Consider the following 17,966-nt stretch of genomic DNA (forward strand, 5'->3'; position numbering starts at 1 on the left):
TGATGCCATTATTGAAATACAATTTAAGTCATTTCAAAAGCATTTTGATGCTTAAATACATATGACATGATCACATTCGAACTCCATGACTGCCAACTGAAACCGGATATCCAGTCCGCAAGCTCATAATATATTGCGTCATTTATTTTTACTCGCGACATGACCTTCGGTCCTTCGCGTGCTTAGTTCAGGAGTATGGTATGGGTAAAGATATGATCCCTATCATCAATCAAAACTATCATTGGCCGGTGAGAAATATATATTTTTTTTTTCTTGGAAGTATTTAATAATTGAATTATTATTCAATAATTTACAGATATAGAAACTTACGAAAAAAAGAAAATAATACAAATAAAAGGAAAAAAAGGAAAGCAAAGGAAAGAATTTCTTCGATTCCCATTGCCATGAGAATCCACTTTCTATGAATCTAATGCAGCAGCAGAAGAAGAGAATACAGTTCTCTCTCTCTCTCCGCGCACATATTTCGTCTGATAGCGTAATGCTAGAGAGAGAAAACGCCATAGCTCTCTCTCTCACTCTCAACATCAAAAGCTCCCTTCTTTCCTCCTCTCTCTCTCTCTCTCTCTCTCCAGCCCGCAACAGAAGTCCACTGACCTGACCCCGGCAATGGTTTCAGTGCCGTGAGCTTAGACCACGTAGCATCATCATCATATATCATCAGCAGCAGCAGCCCAGAGAGCTTCCGTCAATGGGTTCCTGCGTCTCCTCCCACACCCGGAAATCACCGGTACCCGTCTCCACCATCCCCGATATCCCCTCCCCCGTGAAGGAGCCCGCGGTCAACGGCGGCGGCGTCCTCAAGTCCCAGTGGTCCGTTCCCCGGTCAACGTCCGGCTTCCGAGACAATGGTACGAGCTCAAAACCCCGTCTATGTCATCACAATTCGTCGAAAAAAGGCAACTTTGCTGGATACGATGGAACCGGTCGTTGGATTAAGTAGATATCGAGTAGTGTTTTTTAAGCAGGGCTGCTGTCCTGTTTTGGATTAAAGCTGGTTTTTCGCTGTTTACTCTGATTTTCATGGGAGCTTTTGGAGATGTTGAGATCTTGTTGGGGTCGTTGTGGGGCTTGTGGAATCTGTAACAGGGACACTTCCCTTTAGTTGATGTTTGCTCCATGGATTTTGATTTCATGGCTGCTCCCTTTTTATTTGTTTGTTTATTCATTTGCAGAGACAAAAGGAAAAGGTTGGTTTTGGATTCTATGTTGTTTTCTGTCATTTTTAGAGCAAATCATGGATCGGTTTCGTCTTCGGATTCGGTAGAGTCTCGTTTTCGTGTGAAGAGTTGCGCTGAAGCTTCTAACCGTGTCAGGTTGATTGAACGCCTTACCGTGTTAAGAATATTCCAATGGAGCTCGATCCTTATTTTTATGAAGCATTTTCTTCCCTTCTTTGGGACATAGAATTAATTACATTTCTTCATGTTTGAGTCTCTGAGGATTGGTTTTAACTCTCGGTGACTTTTTCTGGAAAAAAATGGGGCCCTGGAATAACGAAAGTGCATTTATTTTGAATGACTCCTTTTGTTGCATTGATTTTGAAGGGCAAATTTTTATTGCGCTTGCAACAACGGTTATAGATTATCAGATTTCAGTGTCTATGGTTTTCAATTCATAAAACACATCAAGTGTTTTGTAGGTCGAGCCGTGATTGTCTTTAGAGAACTGCCATTTTTTTTTTTTTTGGTTACATCTGCCTTTAATTAGATGTACTCCTCTGGAGCTATGCCAGTCACTAGATATGTATAGTGGGTAGGGACTCGTAGCAGACTGAGAGACTTGAAATTATGCAGGGTAGGTATCAGCTAATTATGTGTGTTGCATCTTTACTTGGGCAGTCGGTTCCAAGTTGCTATGTATGTATGGTTTATGTAAATAGTCGAGTAATTGCTACCAGCATCGTCTTCAGTTCATGTATGGTATGGTTGCATCCTCAACCTAATTTGTATTGTTGTAATCAATACTAATGCTGATTTTGATTGCATTGCTGAAGCATTACTTGTTTAACGACCATGCTTGTCTTCTTGATCTTGATGCACTTATCAACAAAATCATGATGTCTGGGGCCTCTCGACTGAATTCTGTTCCATAATGACCTGACAAAGCATCTCTCTTCTAGTTACAATTCATGAAACAGTGTAAGAAATGAAAGCTCAAAAGCAGTTCTTTTCAAGAAAGTCAGTTGCTTGGATTGCCGGAATGCTTTGATATTACACCAGTTTACATGTGGTAACCCCTACTTATCATTTTAAATGAACCTCAGATCATGCAGGCAGTAAAGATGAGGCGTTCTTCGATTCCCGAGCCTGGCTAGACTCAGATTGTGAAGACGATTTCTTCAGTGTCAATGGTGGTAAGAGACTCATAATCATAAGATTCTTTTCGAGTTGCTATCTACTTCAACTCTTTTCTCCTGATCTGATATTTTTCAATTTCCCACACTACAGATTTTACCCCTTCCCGTGGAAACACTCCAGTCCACAACTCCTTTACGGGCACTCCTCGGGTCATCAAGATCCCTAGTATAACCACAGACAAGCCACCTTCTTCCGTTCCTGGGCCAACCCCAGTTACAAAGAAGAAGAAACTTGCAGAGCTCTTCCGTGACAGCATCGGCCGCAGCGAAGAAATTCCGGGTGCTGCCAATGTTGATAATTCCGACGCTTCTCCTGAGAAGAAAACATCAGATACTCCTAAGCTGCCGACAACGACCATCCTCGACGTCCTCCCCAGCTCAGAACAGGGGACACCTTACGTCTCAGGAGCTAACTCTCTCAGCAACAGCCAACGGACCCCTAATGAACCCAATCAGGAGGAGAAGCTGGACAAGCTTGTGCAGCAGCGGTGCCTCCCGAGCCTCAAGGCCTGCAGGATCTCCATGGATAGGAAGAAGAAGATGAGCCCAGCCATCGCTGTAAATGATTGAAGCCCCGGAATTTTAGTCCCATCTGTAGATTCAGAAAGTTGTCGAGCTACCTTCACTTGACTCATGTATAGTCTAGAGCTTTAAGAAATCGTGTCGAGGAGACCTTTACTTAACTGCAGCATGAAGAGATTGATACCGTGGCCTGTAAGTCGAGGATATTTTACTCCTGAAGGCAGAGCAGTCTCAAAACAATTTGGGCCATCTCTTTCAGATTTTCACCTACTTTTGCTTGAACTCCCGAAGTTTACATACTTTACAAATGTAATAAAAACAGAGTCCCCTACGGATTAGTTATCAAAATTCGGCTTCTATAGCGTACATGTCTTTGCTTAACATAATTGTGTCTTCGCCCGGAACTTACAAAAGACGATGAAAAGAGAGTTTACTGACTCAAGCAACTATCAACTAAACTAACAGTATTGCCCAACACGCTTACATACAGATATAGAAGCCGGTTGCATTGGGACAAACCAAACAGCCGAAAATTTGGTTTTATTAAGGAAATAATCACTTTCTCATTGCCCGGTATTTTGTTGATTGCGTGTGCCGTGAATTATGATCGTTTCTGGCTTTTCTAGTTTTAACAAATTCCAGACAGGTCCTTGGAAGATTTGGGGGGGGGGGGGATTGGGATTGAATAGCCATTGATGGCTTTGTTTCAACGTCAAGCTTCCCCATTGAACCTTCTTCCACCAAACTTGGCCCCCCTTGCTTTGCGGGTAATCTTAGGCGCCATCATGCACGAACAGCTTGACCTTTAGTCTATATATTATACGAAGGTTCTGAATTTACATATATGCCCATGAGCACCTAGCATGGTGAGAAGTGAGAACCCGTTCTCGATCATCCAGGTCATGCACCAAGAACATACGGGACCCGGGTGGTGTTTATGGGGCAGATGTGACCACTTTTCTACTAGGGCTAACCGGGTAATTTTACGGAATCGTGCTGGGCATGTTCAAGGCTGTAATATCTCCTTGTAGTGCAATCAAGAAAAAAGGTTAGACAATAGCCATGATGACAGGGACCCCTGCTATCAACTTACTTCCTTTCCTCCCTCTCTCTATATATAGTAAAGCCATCCAAATGAATATGAATGTATAGAATCTCACAGTCAGAGAGAGGAGGAGGAGAAGAAGGAATGGAAAGTGTGATGGGAGCTGCATTGGCTATGATGGTGATGATGTTGGTGGAAGGGGCGATGGCAGCCCAGCTTATGGTGGGAGGGAGCCAAGGTTGGGATGAGTCCACTGACTTCAATTCTTGGGCTTCCTCTGAGACCTTCAAGGTTGGAGACCAACTAGGTGAGTCCATGCTCTTCTTTTATCGTCATCGCGATTTACATCGGTGATGAGAATGCTCGAAACTCACATGTCATCTCGAAAAGTGAAAAATCTTTCGATCATAATTCAAGATTATCGGTGTGGACCCATGGGGGATCTCTCGAGCTCTATCACCGAACTTTTAGTTTGATAATTATCCGACCGTATATGTGCGTGTTGGGATGGTTTCTCTCCTATATGGAGAATGACGAGTGTAGGTGTTGGAGATAGTCCCACATGAAAAAGTTGAGAGGAAATCTATAGGTTTATAAGAAACAATGGTCTAGCAACCCATAGGTTTTAGCTTTTGGGTTGTAGATGGGCCCGAGTCTAAAGTAAGCCTGTGAATTTTACCTAACAAGTGGTATTAGAGCCCAAGGTAACGATTTTAGGGAAGTGCACATGCTATGCGTGGAAACCCACACTACACCAAGGTCCGAGTGTGGAACTCGTGGCTAGTGAAGGTTTTAACAATTGGTATCCGAGTCCGGAAGTAGAAGCCCGGCTCGAAGTCCTCCATATAGTCAAGAAGGGATGGTTTCTCTCCTATATAGAGAATGACGAGTGTAGGTGTTGGAGATAGTCCCACATGGAAAAGTAATGGTCTAACAATTTATAGGCTTAAGTTTTTGGGTTGCAGATAGGCCCAAGTCTAAAGTACGCCTGTGAATTTTACCTAATAGTGCGGAATACAAAGAAATGTGGGTGCCTCGATAACCGTTTCGATGCACGGGTTATGAATCTTACGATATAATTACGTTTCCCATATTATTTTCATTTTCTTATTGCTTTAATAAGTCCATGGGCCTGATTTATAAATGACAAAACAACAGAATTGTCCGCATTGCACTGACTAGTTAGCCCAGCCAGTTCTCTCCAACGGGTGAACTCGTCCCTTAAGCTTTTTTTGTTTCATTCTCATCCGTATACTCTTATTTAGTCGGTTTTAGTCCCCCCAGTTTTTGGAAATGATTGATTTTAGTCTCCTGGAAAATTTCCCGCGTTCTTCAAAGCAGTGTTCAAGTACGCTCAGGGGCTGCACAGCGTGGTGGAGCTCGCCGACGAGAGCGCCTACAAGAGCTGCGACACCGGCACCGCCGTCAACTCCATGAGCTCTGGCAACGACGTCGTCAAGCTGACCAAGCCCGGCACCCGCTACTTCGGCTGCGGCACCCCCGGCCACTGCGGCCAGGGCATGAAGCTCAAGGTCAATGTCGCTGCCGGCAGCGCCCCCTCCACCCCCGCCTCCCAGTCATCTTCTCCGACCACCACCTCCGGCGCCGCTCCCTCCTTCCGCGCTTGGTCTCCCCTGTTCCTGCTCGTTGCGGCGGTGATTACTCTGTTCGTGCTCGATTATTCGAGCATGTGCTGATATTAGCGGTTGCCCTGAAGGTGTTTGATGAATTGGCTCGAGGAGGGTGCTACTGCTATGGAATGGAGGTATCACTATCGCATATTCACGTCTTGTTGGGTGGTTTCATATACTGATGAATGGCTCTGTATGTCGAGAGTGAATCTTTTCCATGTAAATTAGAGATAAAATTATACATTTTGATCACACGCAAAACATTTTACTGTTTGTTTGTAGTGATCAGGAGATCAGTACAGGAGGACTTGTTGGGTATTTGTAATCTTTGATTATCTTTCATTGTATACACATCCTTGATTGAGATATTCCAGCAGTGTTTTTTTTATATCTAACTTTGCTTGTACATGACCGCAAAATTTGGTTTTTCGGGTACCAGATTACTTCATCCTGACTTTATACTGAGATAGAGTTGAACAGTTCAGAAGAACATCGTATATTGAGAAAGAAACAAGTTCGAGAACAAAATACTGGTGGAAGAAGGAAGTAACCTGCAAAAGATTGCCCGTAACTCGATATTGAAATGTAATTGACAACTGCCTCTTTGCAAAAATCAGGATTTTCTTTATTTATCTTCTCCAGTATATTCAAAGAAGAGATCCCCCCTGTCGAAAAACGAGCATATTGATTGTTTCAAAGAAGATGATTGATTCAATCAATCTTATTGCTGATTAAATTCAATGTAGCAGGTGGAAGAGAGGATTCCCTTTGTAAAAAGAAATAAATGAACGGTAGATTTTCTCATCCCTGTGGTACACTCTCTTTTCTTTATGCCATTAATGTGGTACTCTTTGGCACTGTTATCTGTCTCTCTTGAAAATCTTATGAAAGAATGCAAATTCGTGAAAACTGTTGCAGAGATAGTATCTGCAATATGCTAGTCGCCGATATGTAACTTATATACTCAGTTCCCATGTCCCCTGCCCTTAGATTTCTCCAGATGGGGAAACGCCATCAAGATGTTGTAGGCCCTCAAGTCCTGCCTCGTCAAAATGCCAACCACTGGAGACGCCTGAAATGTCAAGAAAACATGCCTACAGGTCAGGGTAATAAACTCTTTTCGGACTATTACTTTCTGGCTAGTCATCATCTTAACTACACAATCGATGGAACTTTAGGAACTGTACAATGTGCATATTATGTTTTAGATTGAAGAGAAGAATGTCGAACTTCTTGATCTTACCCCTGCTGCTTGGTACTTGGGTACGATCAACATATGTCGTAGCCCAACCTGTCTGAAGAGCACCATTGCCTTTGCCACTGACATGCTCTCCACCACCGTGTAAGGGGTTGTATTGGTGAAAGGATGCAAGTCCACATACATCTCCATCTCCTCCCTCGTCACGGCCACTTCCTCAATCTTCCCTTCTCGCTCAGCAAAATCGATCCATGAGAAGTTTTCTCTCACTTCCCACTCATCCCTCCTCCTCTTTTCTGGCAGGAACCACTTCTTATTGAGCACTTGCAACAGGTGAGCCCTCAGGATCAGCCCGTGTAGCTCTCTCGCCCCTGCGGCATATCCTACTGGAGGGACAATCTCTTCGTCGACTACAGGAAATCCGTTGTGTGTTGTGTTTCTCAGGACATCCACTATCCAGCTCACCTTCTCAATACCACAGAGGGTGACTAGTGAAGGCTTAGCTTCGGCAAGCTCTCCAACTGTGAGATTTCTCATCCAAGGTTCAGGATGCGCATCCAGGAATGGCAATCCCTTTAGTTCGAGTATGATCTCGTAGATGCTCGGGTTTATGCAATCACCGACGCTTTTGGCTATTAGTATGACAAGCATTGTTATTGGGAGTAAAAGAAGGTTGTTGGTGAGCTCAAGGAATATCACGCAGAGTGAGACTGTCATCCTCATAGACCCTGACATAAGGGAAGCTGCTCCAAGGACGGCATACAGGCCTTCATCAATGCTCGTATATGATCCCATGGCCATCCCAAGCAAGCGGCCGTAAGCAGATCCCATGAGAATGATGGGAAGGAAGAGCCCCGAGGGAACAGCAATCCCAAAGGTGAAGAGCCCCAATATACAGTATAAAACAAAGAAGATCAAAAGAGAGGTTGTGTGGTACTCGCTAGGGTGGTTGGTGGAGAAAATGTTCCGAACAGCATCATCATTTGTGGTGGTGAGGAGGGTCGCGAGGTCATTGTAATACCCATCAGGACAGTTGAACTGCTTGAAGTTGCCTGAACGGCTGTTGGTCGGGCAGACAGATGCTGAGGATGGGTCGCACTTTGTGCACTTAGCTAGGAAGGGAAGGCCGTAGAGGCAGACTGAGGTGAACAATGAGACTGTCAGGGCCAGCAGAACTTTATGCATCTTCCCCTTCCTTCAAGAAGACGAAAAGAGAACTATTATGCAGGTAATACATGCACGTGTGCACACACACCCAGACACAGACACACTCGGATTCTCTGTTAAAGACCTGAAAAATTGAAACTGCCCCAGCTTTCTATTTTTCTTGTGACTAGATGATGCGGTTAAGTTCATTTTGTCTTCAGTTTTTGAAGAAAAGCAGAAACCTGGGATAGTATTGTGAGCTATCAGTTACGGTTTTGGCCTTACTGATTAATCAGATTATATAGTCTTAGGACTTTGTGGAGGAGATGATTGTAAAGGCTTCCCAGCAGTCCACCGATGACGCCAATCACAATTACTGGAATAGCATCCATCACTTTGTACTTCACCGTGACGTTGCTTACATCGAACATGATGAGCCCGCCCTGCCCAAACAGGCCGCAATTCCTTGTGCTGCAGTACTCGATGAAGGCCCTAAGCACTACTACAACCATGGCAGTGCTGAAGAAGGTTCTCCACAGGAGAGCGCTTCGCCACCACGTGGCCACCTCCTCCAGGGAGAAGAGAACCCCTCCCACCGGGGCTCGGAAGGCCGCACACACCCCTGCGGAGGCACCACATGTGATCAGGTCTCTCCTGTCTCTGTCATTGTTGAAGTAGCGAAGCCACCGCCAGCGAAGCCGGTAATTGTCGGTTCCGCCCTGGCCCAGCAAGGACGAGATACAGGCCCCTATGTGGACCAGTGGGCCCTCTTTCCCGAGGTCTAGACCCGCCGAGACAGCCCCGATGCTTCCAATGATCTGCAGCAACAAATTCAAGAGCCACACATTTACAACTTTCGCTTGTTATTTGCCATCACCTATCAAGCATGGGACCTACCTTCACAATCAGTGTTGATGCACCGAACATGTTGGGAGTATCAACACCATTGAGGTAGGCTTTAATTTCGGGTATGCCAGGCCCTGCAGCGGTCGGGGCGAAGAAAACGCAGAGCAGAGCAGCCATTAGTGTCAAAACAAAGTTAACCCCAGCAAATAGAATAAAGCCCGTGATGTATCTGCAAAACAAGCAGAACCGGAGATTAGATGTTTCTTTGGGTACAAACTCACGATCACGGGTGGTTAGGAGCAGACCTTTCTTTCTCAATGAAGTAAACCGCTGCGAGAAGCTTATAGCCTGCGATGTTCTCGATTGCCAGATTGATGGTAGTGGCAATTATTCCAGTGAGGAGGCCCACCAAGCAAGCCAGAGACCACTTCAGGAAAATGTACTGAAGCACTTGAGCTTTGGATCTACTCCTCCAGTCATGCTTGAACAGAACATTCTCATTTATCCTGGAATACAACCGGTACGTGTACCCGACACACTCTCATATTAGTCAACCAACAGAAAACAGAATAACAAGAGAAATGGACAGAAAAATGGTTTGCAGGAACGAACTCGTAATCCAAGCTCTCAATGTGGGAGACTTTGGCCCCGACCAATGCCAGCGGGCTCGCCGAGAGCGTTCTGTGCCTCTTGAGGAGTGGTTCGTGCAGTGAATTGCTCTCCGGGTCTCTTCCTTCTTCTTCTTCTTTGTCTGCTCCTACTGCTTCTCCATTGCTATGAGCAGCTGCTGCTGCTTCTTCTTCTTCGGCATGCTGCTGCTTCGAGTCTTCCTCCATGTCGATAAGTTCCGAAGAAGATTGCTCAGAAGAAGAAGGAGAAGAAGAAGAGGAAGAGGAAGGAGAAGAAGAAGATGGGTTGTGTAATTGTTCAACAGTGGTTGGTTCCAAAGAGTGTATATATATATATATATGTATATACATATATATATATATAGGGTCTGTTTATTGGGACAAAGGGGACTTGCTTGATTGGAGCTCGTTTCAGTTTAAAAAAGGGGCCTTGGTAGGGGTGAAAGGGCAAAAGACCACAAGTTGGCGGGTCATTCTCATAAAAGCAGACAAGATTGGAGGTCCAGTTGTTTATTATAGAAAAATTATCAGCAAATTGGGATCCATATCATTTCACACCAAGTTGATAATTAGGCTTGGCCTTTTAGCAATAAATGATCATACTGCCTCCGTAAACCGTGGAAAAGACGGGTAGAAAATCCCCAATCATCGTGTTTTTCTTCTACTTAATTCTTACCGATTACGATTCGATCAATTTCTTGGTATTAATAATCATTTGTATTATCATAATGCCTTCACGATGGATGGATAATGATAATTTTAGTGGAGTAATTTATTAAACTTCTTGGTAGGATTAGGATTTCTTTCTTGATTCTTTTTTTTTATTATTATTTTCATATGCTTTGCTTAATTGCTTAATTAAGCAAAGCATATGAAAAATAATAATACAATATAATAAAAATAATTACTATAGCAGTTGGATGATTCGACCCATAATATAATAAAATATTCTTCTTGAGTAAAAAATGAATGCTAAATAGCTTTGATCTATATCTTATCCTCGTTTTACATCTTTGTGGGATCAAAATTGGAGTTTCTACCGTCATTGTTACGGAATTGCTCTCGGTCACCATCGAATGGGACCTCCTTGTATTTAGCACGGGGCCAGGCCCCTCGAGTCCGAGACCGAGCACGAGGAGTCCCAGTAGAATCGAAAAACTTCTGGATGATCGAGGTGGCGAATTATTGATCCAAAATTATTAAACAAGCGGAAAAGAGAAGGGAGGGACAGATGGTGATTGAGGGCATTTTGGCCAAGAGGATGCATCTGTTACCTAGAAAAGATCAGATCCAATGGCTCGCAATAAAACGACCCTTCAAGCAACCCAAACGCCAATCTTATCTGTATAAATAATGATGAATTATTACTACTATTATTTTCTTTTTATAATATATTTATATTTCGATTTCGAAAAAGACTTGTAGAAAGGATTACAACAAGTTTTATTATTGACCATAATCGAATTTACTACTTCTTAGTTTAGAGGCAAGATCGTGCATCATTTTTTTAACTACACTTCATTTAGCAATATATATATATATATATTGAAATTTTTTTTTACTAAGTTAATTCTATTCCTTTTTGACTTTTCATTTTGTCACTGCTATTTTATTACATGACTTTATATCATTTATAACAAAGTCTAAATAAAATTAAATAACTAAATAGAACTTCATTTCATAATAAGAATTTCTTAATTTAATAATTCGAATAGAATCTTCCACAATTTAGAAAAAAAGAAATTCTAATATATAGAATATAATGTATATTAGAAGTCTAATGATTCCTAATAATTATAAATAACTAAATAATTACAATTATCTTATATATCTAAATTAATGAAATGACTAATTCTATCTTATATATCTAAATTAATGAAATGACTAATTCTAACTATATTATATGATTAAGATAATATGTATTAAATATACAATTGAATCAATATGAAATTTCCATATATGAGTTTTTTTTCTATATATATATATATATATGAGCTCAAAAGGAAATATGAAGTTAAATTATTCCAAAATCATAGGCAAGAAAGGCAATCAATCAAGCAATACTATAACATTACATAACATGGTTATCTGGGCCCCACCCCTCACTGTCTGTCTCATCTAATCTAACATGGCCTTATCTGCCACTGATGAAATGGCACGGACCAATGAGGGTGAACATATGGATGGGCTGCATGTGACTGACTTCACGGACAATCGATATCTTCTTGTTCCGTAACTTGGTCAAAGAGTAGTAGCACATTATATAAGATCCACAGACAAAGACATTCATTCATTAATCCAAAATTTTGATTATATATCGAGCTAGTAGAAATCGCCCATTGAGCTGATCGATAAGCCACATGTAGTACGTACTGATTGAAGATACATTACTGATATCGGTATGGTCATCAGGTAATAATGTATATATTCTTATGTATACCGCCTTCAGATCAAGAAAAGTATATGAAAAGCACCTTAGAAGTTACTGACATTGGATCAGTTTCAAACTCTAAAGAGTGTTCTTTTCGGATATATGATCATCTCAATGCTTTGCTAATATGACAAGTAATAAGCTGTTCTTCTTGTTCTTGATCTTTTTTTCTTTTTCTTTTTCTTTGTGCTGTTCCTTTTCCTTCTCCTGATAAACACATATGCAAATAGATATACACAATACAGAAAAAAAAGGCCTAGTCCAACGTTTTTGGCCCGACGTGATGCAAAACGTCGGGAAAAATTGGCCCGACGTTTTCCAAATTGACCACCTTTTAGCTATATTTTGGAAAACGTTAGCTTTTGTTAATCTTATGCAGACACTTTTAAGCTTAACCGATGCCAAAAAAAAAAAATTCCTTCTTACTTACCCTTATCCTACTCAGATGCTTTTGGAACTTTTCTCAACTTTTAAAATGTAGGCCTTTATCATGAATGTAGTTAAAGTGTGTTAACAGATTATCATTTCGCTAGTGAATATTGTCAAAAGTGTTATCAAAATGCAAAAGTGTAAGGGTAACATGTTGTCACCTTATGACAATATATTATAATTGATATTTGTGACTCATAATATAAAGAGTAACGTGTTATTTTATTATGAAAATATGTGTGCCACCCTTTAGGGGAATAATACAGTCCCGTAAACACGAGATTTTATCAAGGAAGATATTAATGAAATAAATCTTTCGAGATTAAACTTATGATGGTCTTTAATAATTATCAATTGATCTAAATTCAGTCGCCCTTTATCAAAAGACATGTTTACTTACGAAAATTCTTTCAAATAAACTTTGAGCTTTTATGGACTCACAGTTTCGGCTATTGGAGTACAAGTTCCGAGAGACTTGTTTGGAAAGTATGAAGCTAATTGAAACCCAATTGTCAATGATGGGAATGAGTTGTAAGAGATTTATTTCTCCCAAACTTGACTCGGTCACACCTAAAGATAAAAAGACCAAGGTAATTGGTCATATTCCGATCATACAAAATAACTTTTAAAGTCCTTATTGCCTAGATTTTCTCAAAACCGAAAGAAACATCCTCAAAAGCATAACCACATATCATGAGCAATTGAACATGTGTATTATATTCATACGTTACTTGGAGCACACAACTTGGTTTCACGAAAGGGACTTAAACACACAACATGGTTTTAATTGAAAGACTTATAAAGTGTTTTTACTGGTCAACCCTTAATTTATGACATTGAAACCGTGTAATGTATACATATATCTAGAATTAATGCTAACATATAGAGGAAGAGAAAACGCGATGCACAAAGTTATTACTAGTAAGATTTGAATCCATGATTTTTTTGGTTCCGAAACGCGGTGAATATCCATACTAGTTACTCTTTCAAGTTACGATATGCTTTAATTTAATTAAAAATCATAATAATATCACTTTTAATAAATTAGGAAACAAGGCCCTAAAAATTTGATGATTAGCTCCATATGATCCTGCAATAATTTTAGAATAAGAACTCTCAAAAACTTGATTTTCATATATAATAACAGATAATACAACATATTGTCTTATTTGTAGCCTCGACCTAGACAATTTTGGGCCGACGTTTAAAGTGTTGGCTCATGTAAATCTCAGGTGACAATACGTTGTCAACATATATGACAATGAGTTGTCACCTGAGATTGACATTAGCCAACGCTTTAAACGTTCGCTCAAGTTTGTCTGGGCCGACACTTTTTGAAACATCGACCAAAGCCGTTTAAGCCAACATTTCAAAAGCATCGGCTTTAAAAAAAAAATCAAAGATTAAGTCGAAATTTTCCCGCCAAGCCCTTGAAATATTCAAAACTCAAAATTTTCCTACTCAACCCTTTTTCCCTCCTTTCTTCTTCTTTTAATTGCCCCTCCCTAAAAATACATAGACACATCCTCTTCCCTTCCTCTGTCATCTCCATTATCACCACTATCATCACTCCATCACCATCACTGCTACAACCTCCCTCCTTTCTTCTTCTTTTTGAAACATCGACCAAAGCCGTTTAAGCCAACGTTTCAAAAGCATCGGCTTTAAAAAAAAAAATCAAAGATTAAGTCCAAATTTTCCCGCCAAGCCCTTGAAATATTCAAAACTCAAAATTTTCCTACTCAACCCTTTCTCCCTCCTTTCTTCTTCTTTTAATTGCCCCTCCCTAAAAATACATAGACACATCCTCTTCCCTTCCTCTGTCATCTCCATTATTGCCACTATCATCACTCCATCACCATCACTGCTACAACCTCCCTCCCTCATCCACTCTTCTTCTACATCCATCGTCACTTCCACCATCGTCCTTTGTCTCCTCTCCTCCTCTACCCTCGTCCTTTTTCTCCTCTTCCCCTCTACCCTCGTCCTCCTCCTTCACATCGGTTCCTCTTCCATTTCCTCGGCCATCCTCTCCTTCTCCATCATTCTCCTCATCCACTACACTCTCCTTTTGCCCCTCTCCACGTTCATTCGCCTTGTCGTCGCCGCTGCTTGCGCCTACCACCGCGACTGATGCCGGTACCGCTACTCATTACTGCTCCCCACCATCTCCAAATCGGCCAGAGTTAGCCACCAAGTGTGGTCGAAATACTGACACCGAGTTGATGAATTTTCCTCCTTTTGTTTTGGAGATGATTTATTATCATTGTATCCGATTATTTTGTTCATATTTTCTGATGATTACGAGTTATACTTGAGTGTAATCGGGAGTTTTCGTCATTTTTAGGGTATGACAATAGATCATCAAAAAATTGAAAAATTATTATCGGTTTGTTAATTATTATTATTATGATAACTTGTAGTTATGTTTGGATATGTACATGTCGTTGAGTTATTGATGATGTTGAAGAGTAATATTTCTTTGACATCAATTGCCAGTAATTCATCTCTTTAAGTATTAATTGTTAATAGCAGGCTGTCAACAAATTTGACAACTAAGAACGAGTTGTCAAATTTGTTGAAAACTTGTTGTCTTTTTTTTTTTAATACTAAAAATGGTCCTTGCCGACATTAACAGTGTCAACCTTGGCATGTTTGTGGCAACGTTTTTTGTGTTGGCATGGGGATGGTTTTGGTTGACACTAAATACGTTGGCATAGGCTCTGTTTGGGCCGACGTTTTAAACATCGGCTTAAAATAGTTTTTGGCCAACGCAACAAATGTCGGCCTAGGCAAGGTATTTGCTGACGCTTCAAAAGTCGACCTAGACTTGGTTTTTAGCCAACGCTTCTAAAACGTCGGCAAACCCTCTTGCAACGGTGTCAAGGCCAACGTTATTTAAAACGTCGAAAGGGCTTTTCCAGACGTTTTTCGCGTTGGCCAAGGTAAAACAAAAAAAAACGTTAGCAAAGCCCGACTTCGCTGTAGTGACATATATACTAGTGTGCCAGCCCACACTTCGCTATGGGACAATGCGGGGCTCAACAGGAAAAATAAAATAACATATCTAATTTTTAACAGAATTTAGAGTATAAAATGACAGTGAGTGACAACATGGAAATTACATGTTTAAATAGTGCTTGAATGGTATATTTTTAGGGTTCTAAGGTTTTAAAGGCAATATGATCAAAAAATGTTAGTTGTTTATCTATCTATTATTGTAAAGGGAGAGAAAAAAGGTAATTAGTATATTTTTTTCTTGCAAAAACCCATAATAAATAAATATCAAAAAGTAACTTAGATCATGAGAAAGTAATTTTAATTTTTAACTATCTTAATAGATCACAAAATTCTCCTTTGATCACGTATTTTGTTTTCCTTAAATAAAGTCTCGAGTTTGCATCTTGTCTATGGAAAAAAATCCAAACTGAGATAACCTTACCTTTAATGAGCTAATATGTCTCGATTCTGGATTAGTGGGGATCTATTGGGCTTCCTAATATCGAGTGGTACACTAAAAAATTATTAATAAGCAAGAAACACGTATATTAAGAAATTATTCTTACTTTTATTAAGATATAATTCTATTAGAGAATCATCAATAAAAATATTCATATTCGATTTGCGTTGTCAATTAGAATTAGAAAATAGTATAAGTCTAAAATAAGAAAGAAGTTTTTGAAGGATGTGAATTAAGAAAATTGAAAGTTTGAAATATAATTTATAAGAAAATCTTTTGGTATTATTTAAAAAATCGAGCTTAACAAAAAATATACATATGGTAACACGTAACTAACAAGGGGTTGAAATTGAACAGTTAGAACTCATTAAACTCTCAAATACTAAGTAGTCACACTGCAAAAAATTAGAAATAAGCAGTGTCTCAAGTTTCAATAATGTGAATGCAGAAAATCCATAATTTGAAAGTTTTATTACTTAGTGGGGTTTGATCAGGGTTGAGATTGAATTAGCCGACATCCATTTAACTCTCAAAGAGTAATTAGATCGAAAAATAAAATAAAATTGAAGGTAAGTCCCCTCTAGTGGGAAAACAACAACCCCTTTTAAAGGTTCACAATTGGGAGAGTTTTGTTATGCCCAACCAAGGTTGAAACTCAATTAAGTGGAATTTGTTTAAGGTGCAAATGTTGGGGATGAGGACTTCGAGATAGAGGAGTCGGAGATGATGAACACAAACATGCTTGAACTCAGATGAACATGATCTCTCAAACTTGTAAAAGGGGAAGACTTTAAAGCGCGTAAAATATTTTTCGAAGAGATTTATCAATCCCCTCACACAGTTACTAAAGGGTCGTGACGAACATTCTCTCGGGATACAATGAAGTTTCAGAAGTCTCGATTAGTAATGTCTGATATTTCACGCACTCTCGCTCGTGTTTCTCGGAAAAGATGAAAAAATGATATCTAGCACATAAGCCTTATATTTATAAAACTCCACGGGCACAAATCTAAAAGACACTTGTATGGGACATATCTCATGGAAGAGTCACTTGGAAAATAACCATACGGATGATCAATAACGTCGACTGTAAGGACAGTCAACTCTTTGATCGTGAGATTATTTTATTTTATTTTCAACTAAATGAACTCATGCCGAATTACACAAAATAATTGTTTTTATCGAAATGCATACGCAAACGAATTTACAGTCTAATATTAACAGCGAATACTAAGTAGATTGAAAAAAATTAAAAATTATTGGACAAGATCAATGATAAAATCAAATTTAAATAAAGGCTGGAGTGAGTCTCCGCTAGTAGGAAAACGCACCCCACTCGCCCCCTAATTGTAAGAGGGGAAAAGAGTTAATTTTTTTTTAAATGAGGTATGCGTGTACTTTTTTTTTATTATAACAGATATTTATGTGTTTAATATAATAAAATAAAAATATTATTAATTAATAATATGGCACTAGATGAAACTTCAAAATGCAATTTCTAGCTCGACAGAAGCGGACGTGCCCTATACCCTCTTCCTACACGTGTAATTCGTGACAACTTCTCTCTTTAGGCCAATAATTCGGGTAAGTTCTTTTGACTTATATTTTTTGTTGGGCCTTTCCAGCTGGCATTTAGATAGCCTATAGAGTGTGATATGATCAACATTAATTATTAACAGATCTGATTTATAGATCGTTGCAGCGAATAATATAATTCAAAATGATTAGTGCAAATAAAGAGGAAAAAAAAAGAAAGGAAAATAGACCCACATGAAGCACCATGTGTATTTTTATATTGTGGGACTGGCAAGGACAGGTGCGGAGTTATTAGACTTTAATTTCAGAGATGGAGGTGGGTTTGCTTGCAGAATTTACAGATGGAAATGAAAGACACACAATTTGTATAGTTTGAGTCTATGATGAGTAATACACACACACATATATATATATAAGATAATGGAAATAATTATATACTTAATATTGATATCTTTTGTTGTAGAGGAGATTTGTAAACCTAATTTCGCCAATGATAATTGAATTTAAAAGTCCTCTAAATTTTTAGGTAAAAGCATGTCCTACGCGAACTCTTTATTTTTCTATGCATTAACATGTTTTGTTTTTCTTTACGTGATAAGTAGATTTATTTATGAAACACCAACTCGATTTATGGAGCATGAAATAATTTCGAAAAATTCAAGAATATGTTTATTATTATTTTATTATAATATATATATATACATATATTTGTATAT

General features: G+C 39.6%; 3 protein-coding genes and 1 long non-coding RNA gene across 5 annotated transcripts; 3 read left to right on the plus strand and 1 right to left on the minus strand.

The window, feature by feature from the left end:
• Positions 1 to 426: 426 nt before the first annotated feature.
• Positions 427 to 3,261, plus strand: LOC116197084 (uncharacterized protein At3g27210). Of its 2 annotated transcripts, none has more exons than XM_031527107.1 (3): positions 427 to 869; positions 2,285 to 2,374; positions 2,469 to 3,261. In XM_031527107.1, exons 1-3 carry the CDS (start codon positions 710 to 712, stop codon positions 2,945 to 2,947), a joined length of 729 nt encoding a protein of 242 aa, XP_031382967.1. In that variant the 5' UTR covers positions 427 to 709; the 3' UTR covers positions 2,948 to 3,261. The 2 variants fall into 2 exon arrangements, with proteins under 2 accessions (XP_031382967.1, XP_031382968.1); XM_031527108.1 differs by lacking the exon at positions 427 to 869 and adding an exon at positions 895 to 2,159.
• Positions 3,262 to 4,035: 774 nt separating this feature from the next.
• LOC116196187 (mavicyanin) lies at positions 4,036 to 5,970 on the plus strand. Its single transcript, XM_031525785.1, has 2 exons — positions 4,036 to 4,251; positions 5,286 to 5,970. Exons 1-2 carry the CDS (start codon positions 4,044 to 4,046, stop codon positions 5,639 to 5,641), a joined length of 564 nt encoding a protein of 187 aa, XP_031381645.1. The 5' UTR covers positions 4,036 to 4,043; the 3' UTR covers positions 5,642 to 5,970.
• Positions 5,971 to 6,178: 208 nt separating this feature from the next.
• LOC116196186 (chloride channel protein CLC-b) lies at positions 6,179 to 9,740 on the minus strand. The gene is made up of 6 exons (XM_031525784.1): positions 9,378 to 9,740; positions 9,071 to 9,271; positions 8,817 to 8,994; positions 8,205 to 8,737; positions 6,819 to 7,968; positions 6,179 to 6,647 (listed from the first exon to the last, which is right to left on the minus strand). The coding sequence occupies exons 1-6, from the start codon at positions 9,599 to 9,601 to the stop codon at positions 6,540 to 6,542; spliced, it is 2,394 nt and encodes a 797-aa protein (XP_031381644.1). The 5' UTR covers positions 9,602 to 9,740; the 3' UTR covers positions 6,179 to 6,539.
• Positions 9,147 to 10,009, plus strand: LOC116196188. The gene is made up of 2 exons (XR_004154787.1): positions 9,147 to 9,285; positions 9,355 to 10,009. It is a non-coding gene; the product is annotated as an uncharacterized LOC116196188 (long non-coding RNA).
• The last annotated feature ends 7,957 nt before the right edge of the window (positions 10,010 to 17,966 follow it).

This window comes from Punica granatum, chromosome 2 (assembly GCF_007655135.1).
Source record: "Punica granatum isolate Tunisia-2019 chromosome 2, ASM765513v2, whole genome shotgun sequence".
NCBI lineage: Eukaryota > Viridiplantae > Streptophyta > Magnoliopsida > Myrtales > Lythraceae > Punica > Punica granatum.

Coding starts and splice junctions, on each gene's coding strand:
- LOC116197084 (XM_031527107.1), top strand. CDS start 710: ATGGGTTCCTGCGTCTCCTCCCACACCCGGAAATCACCGGTACCCGTC. Junction 870..2,284: donor GTCCGGCTTCCGAGACAATG/GTACGAGCTCAA, acceptor AATGAACCTCAG/ATCATGCAGGCAGTAAAGAT. Junction 2,375..2,468: donor TTTCTTCAGTGTCAATGGTG/GTAAGAGACTCA, acceptor CCCACACTACAG/ATTTTACCCCTTCCCGTGGA.
- LOC116196187 (XM_031525785.1), top strand. CDS start 4,044: ATGTATAGAATCTCACAGTCAGAGAGAGGAGGAGGAGAAGAAGGAATG. Junction 4,252..5,285: donor CAAGGTTGGAGACCAACTAG/GTGAGTCCATGC, acceptor TCTTCAAAGCAG/TGTTCAAGTACGCTCAGGGG.
- LOC116196186 (XM_031525784.1), bottom strand. CDS start 9,601: ATGGAGGAAGACTCGAAGCAGCAGCATGCCGAAGAAGAAGAAGCAGCA. Junction 7,969..8,204: donor CTATATAATCTGATTAATCA/GTAAGGCCAAAA, acceptor GTCTTCTTGAAG/GAAGGGGAAGATGCATAAAG. Junction 6,648..6,818: donor CCAAGTACCAAGCAGCAGGG/GTAAGATCAAGA, acceptor TTGACATTTCAG/GCGTCTCCAGTGGTTGGCAT.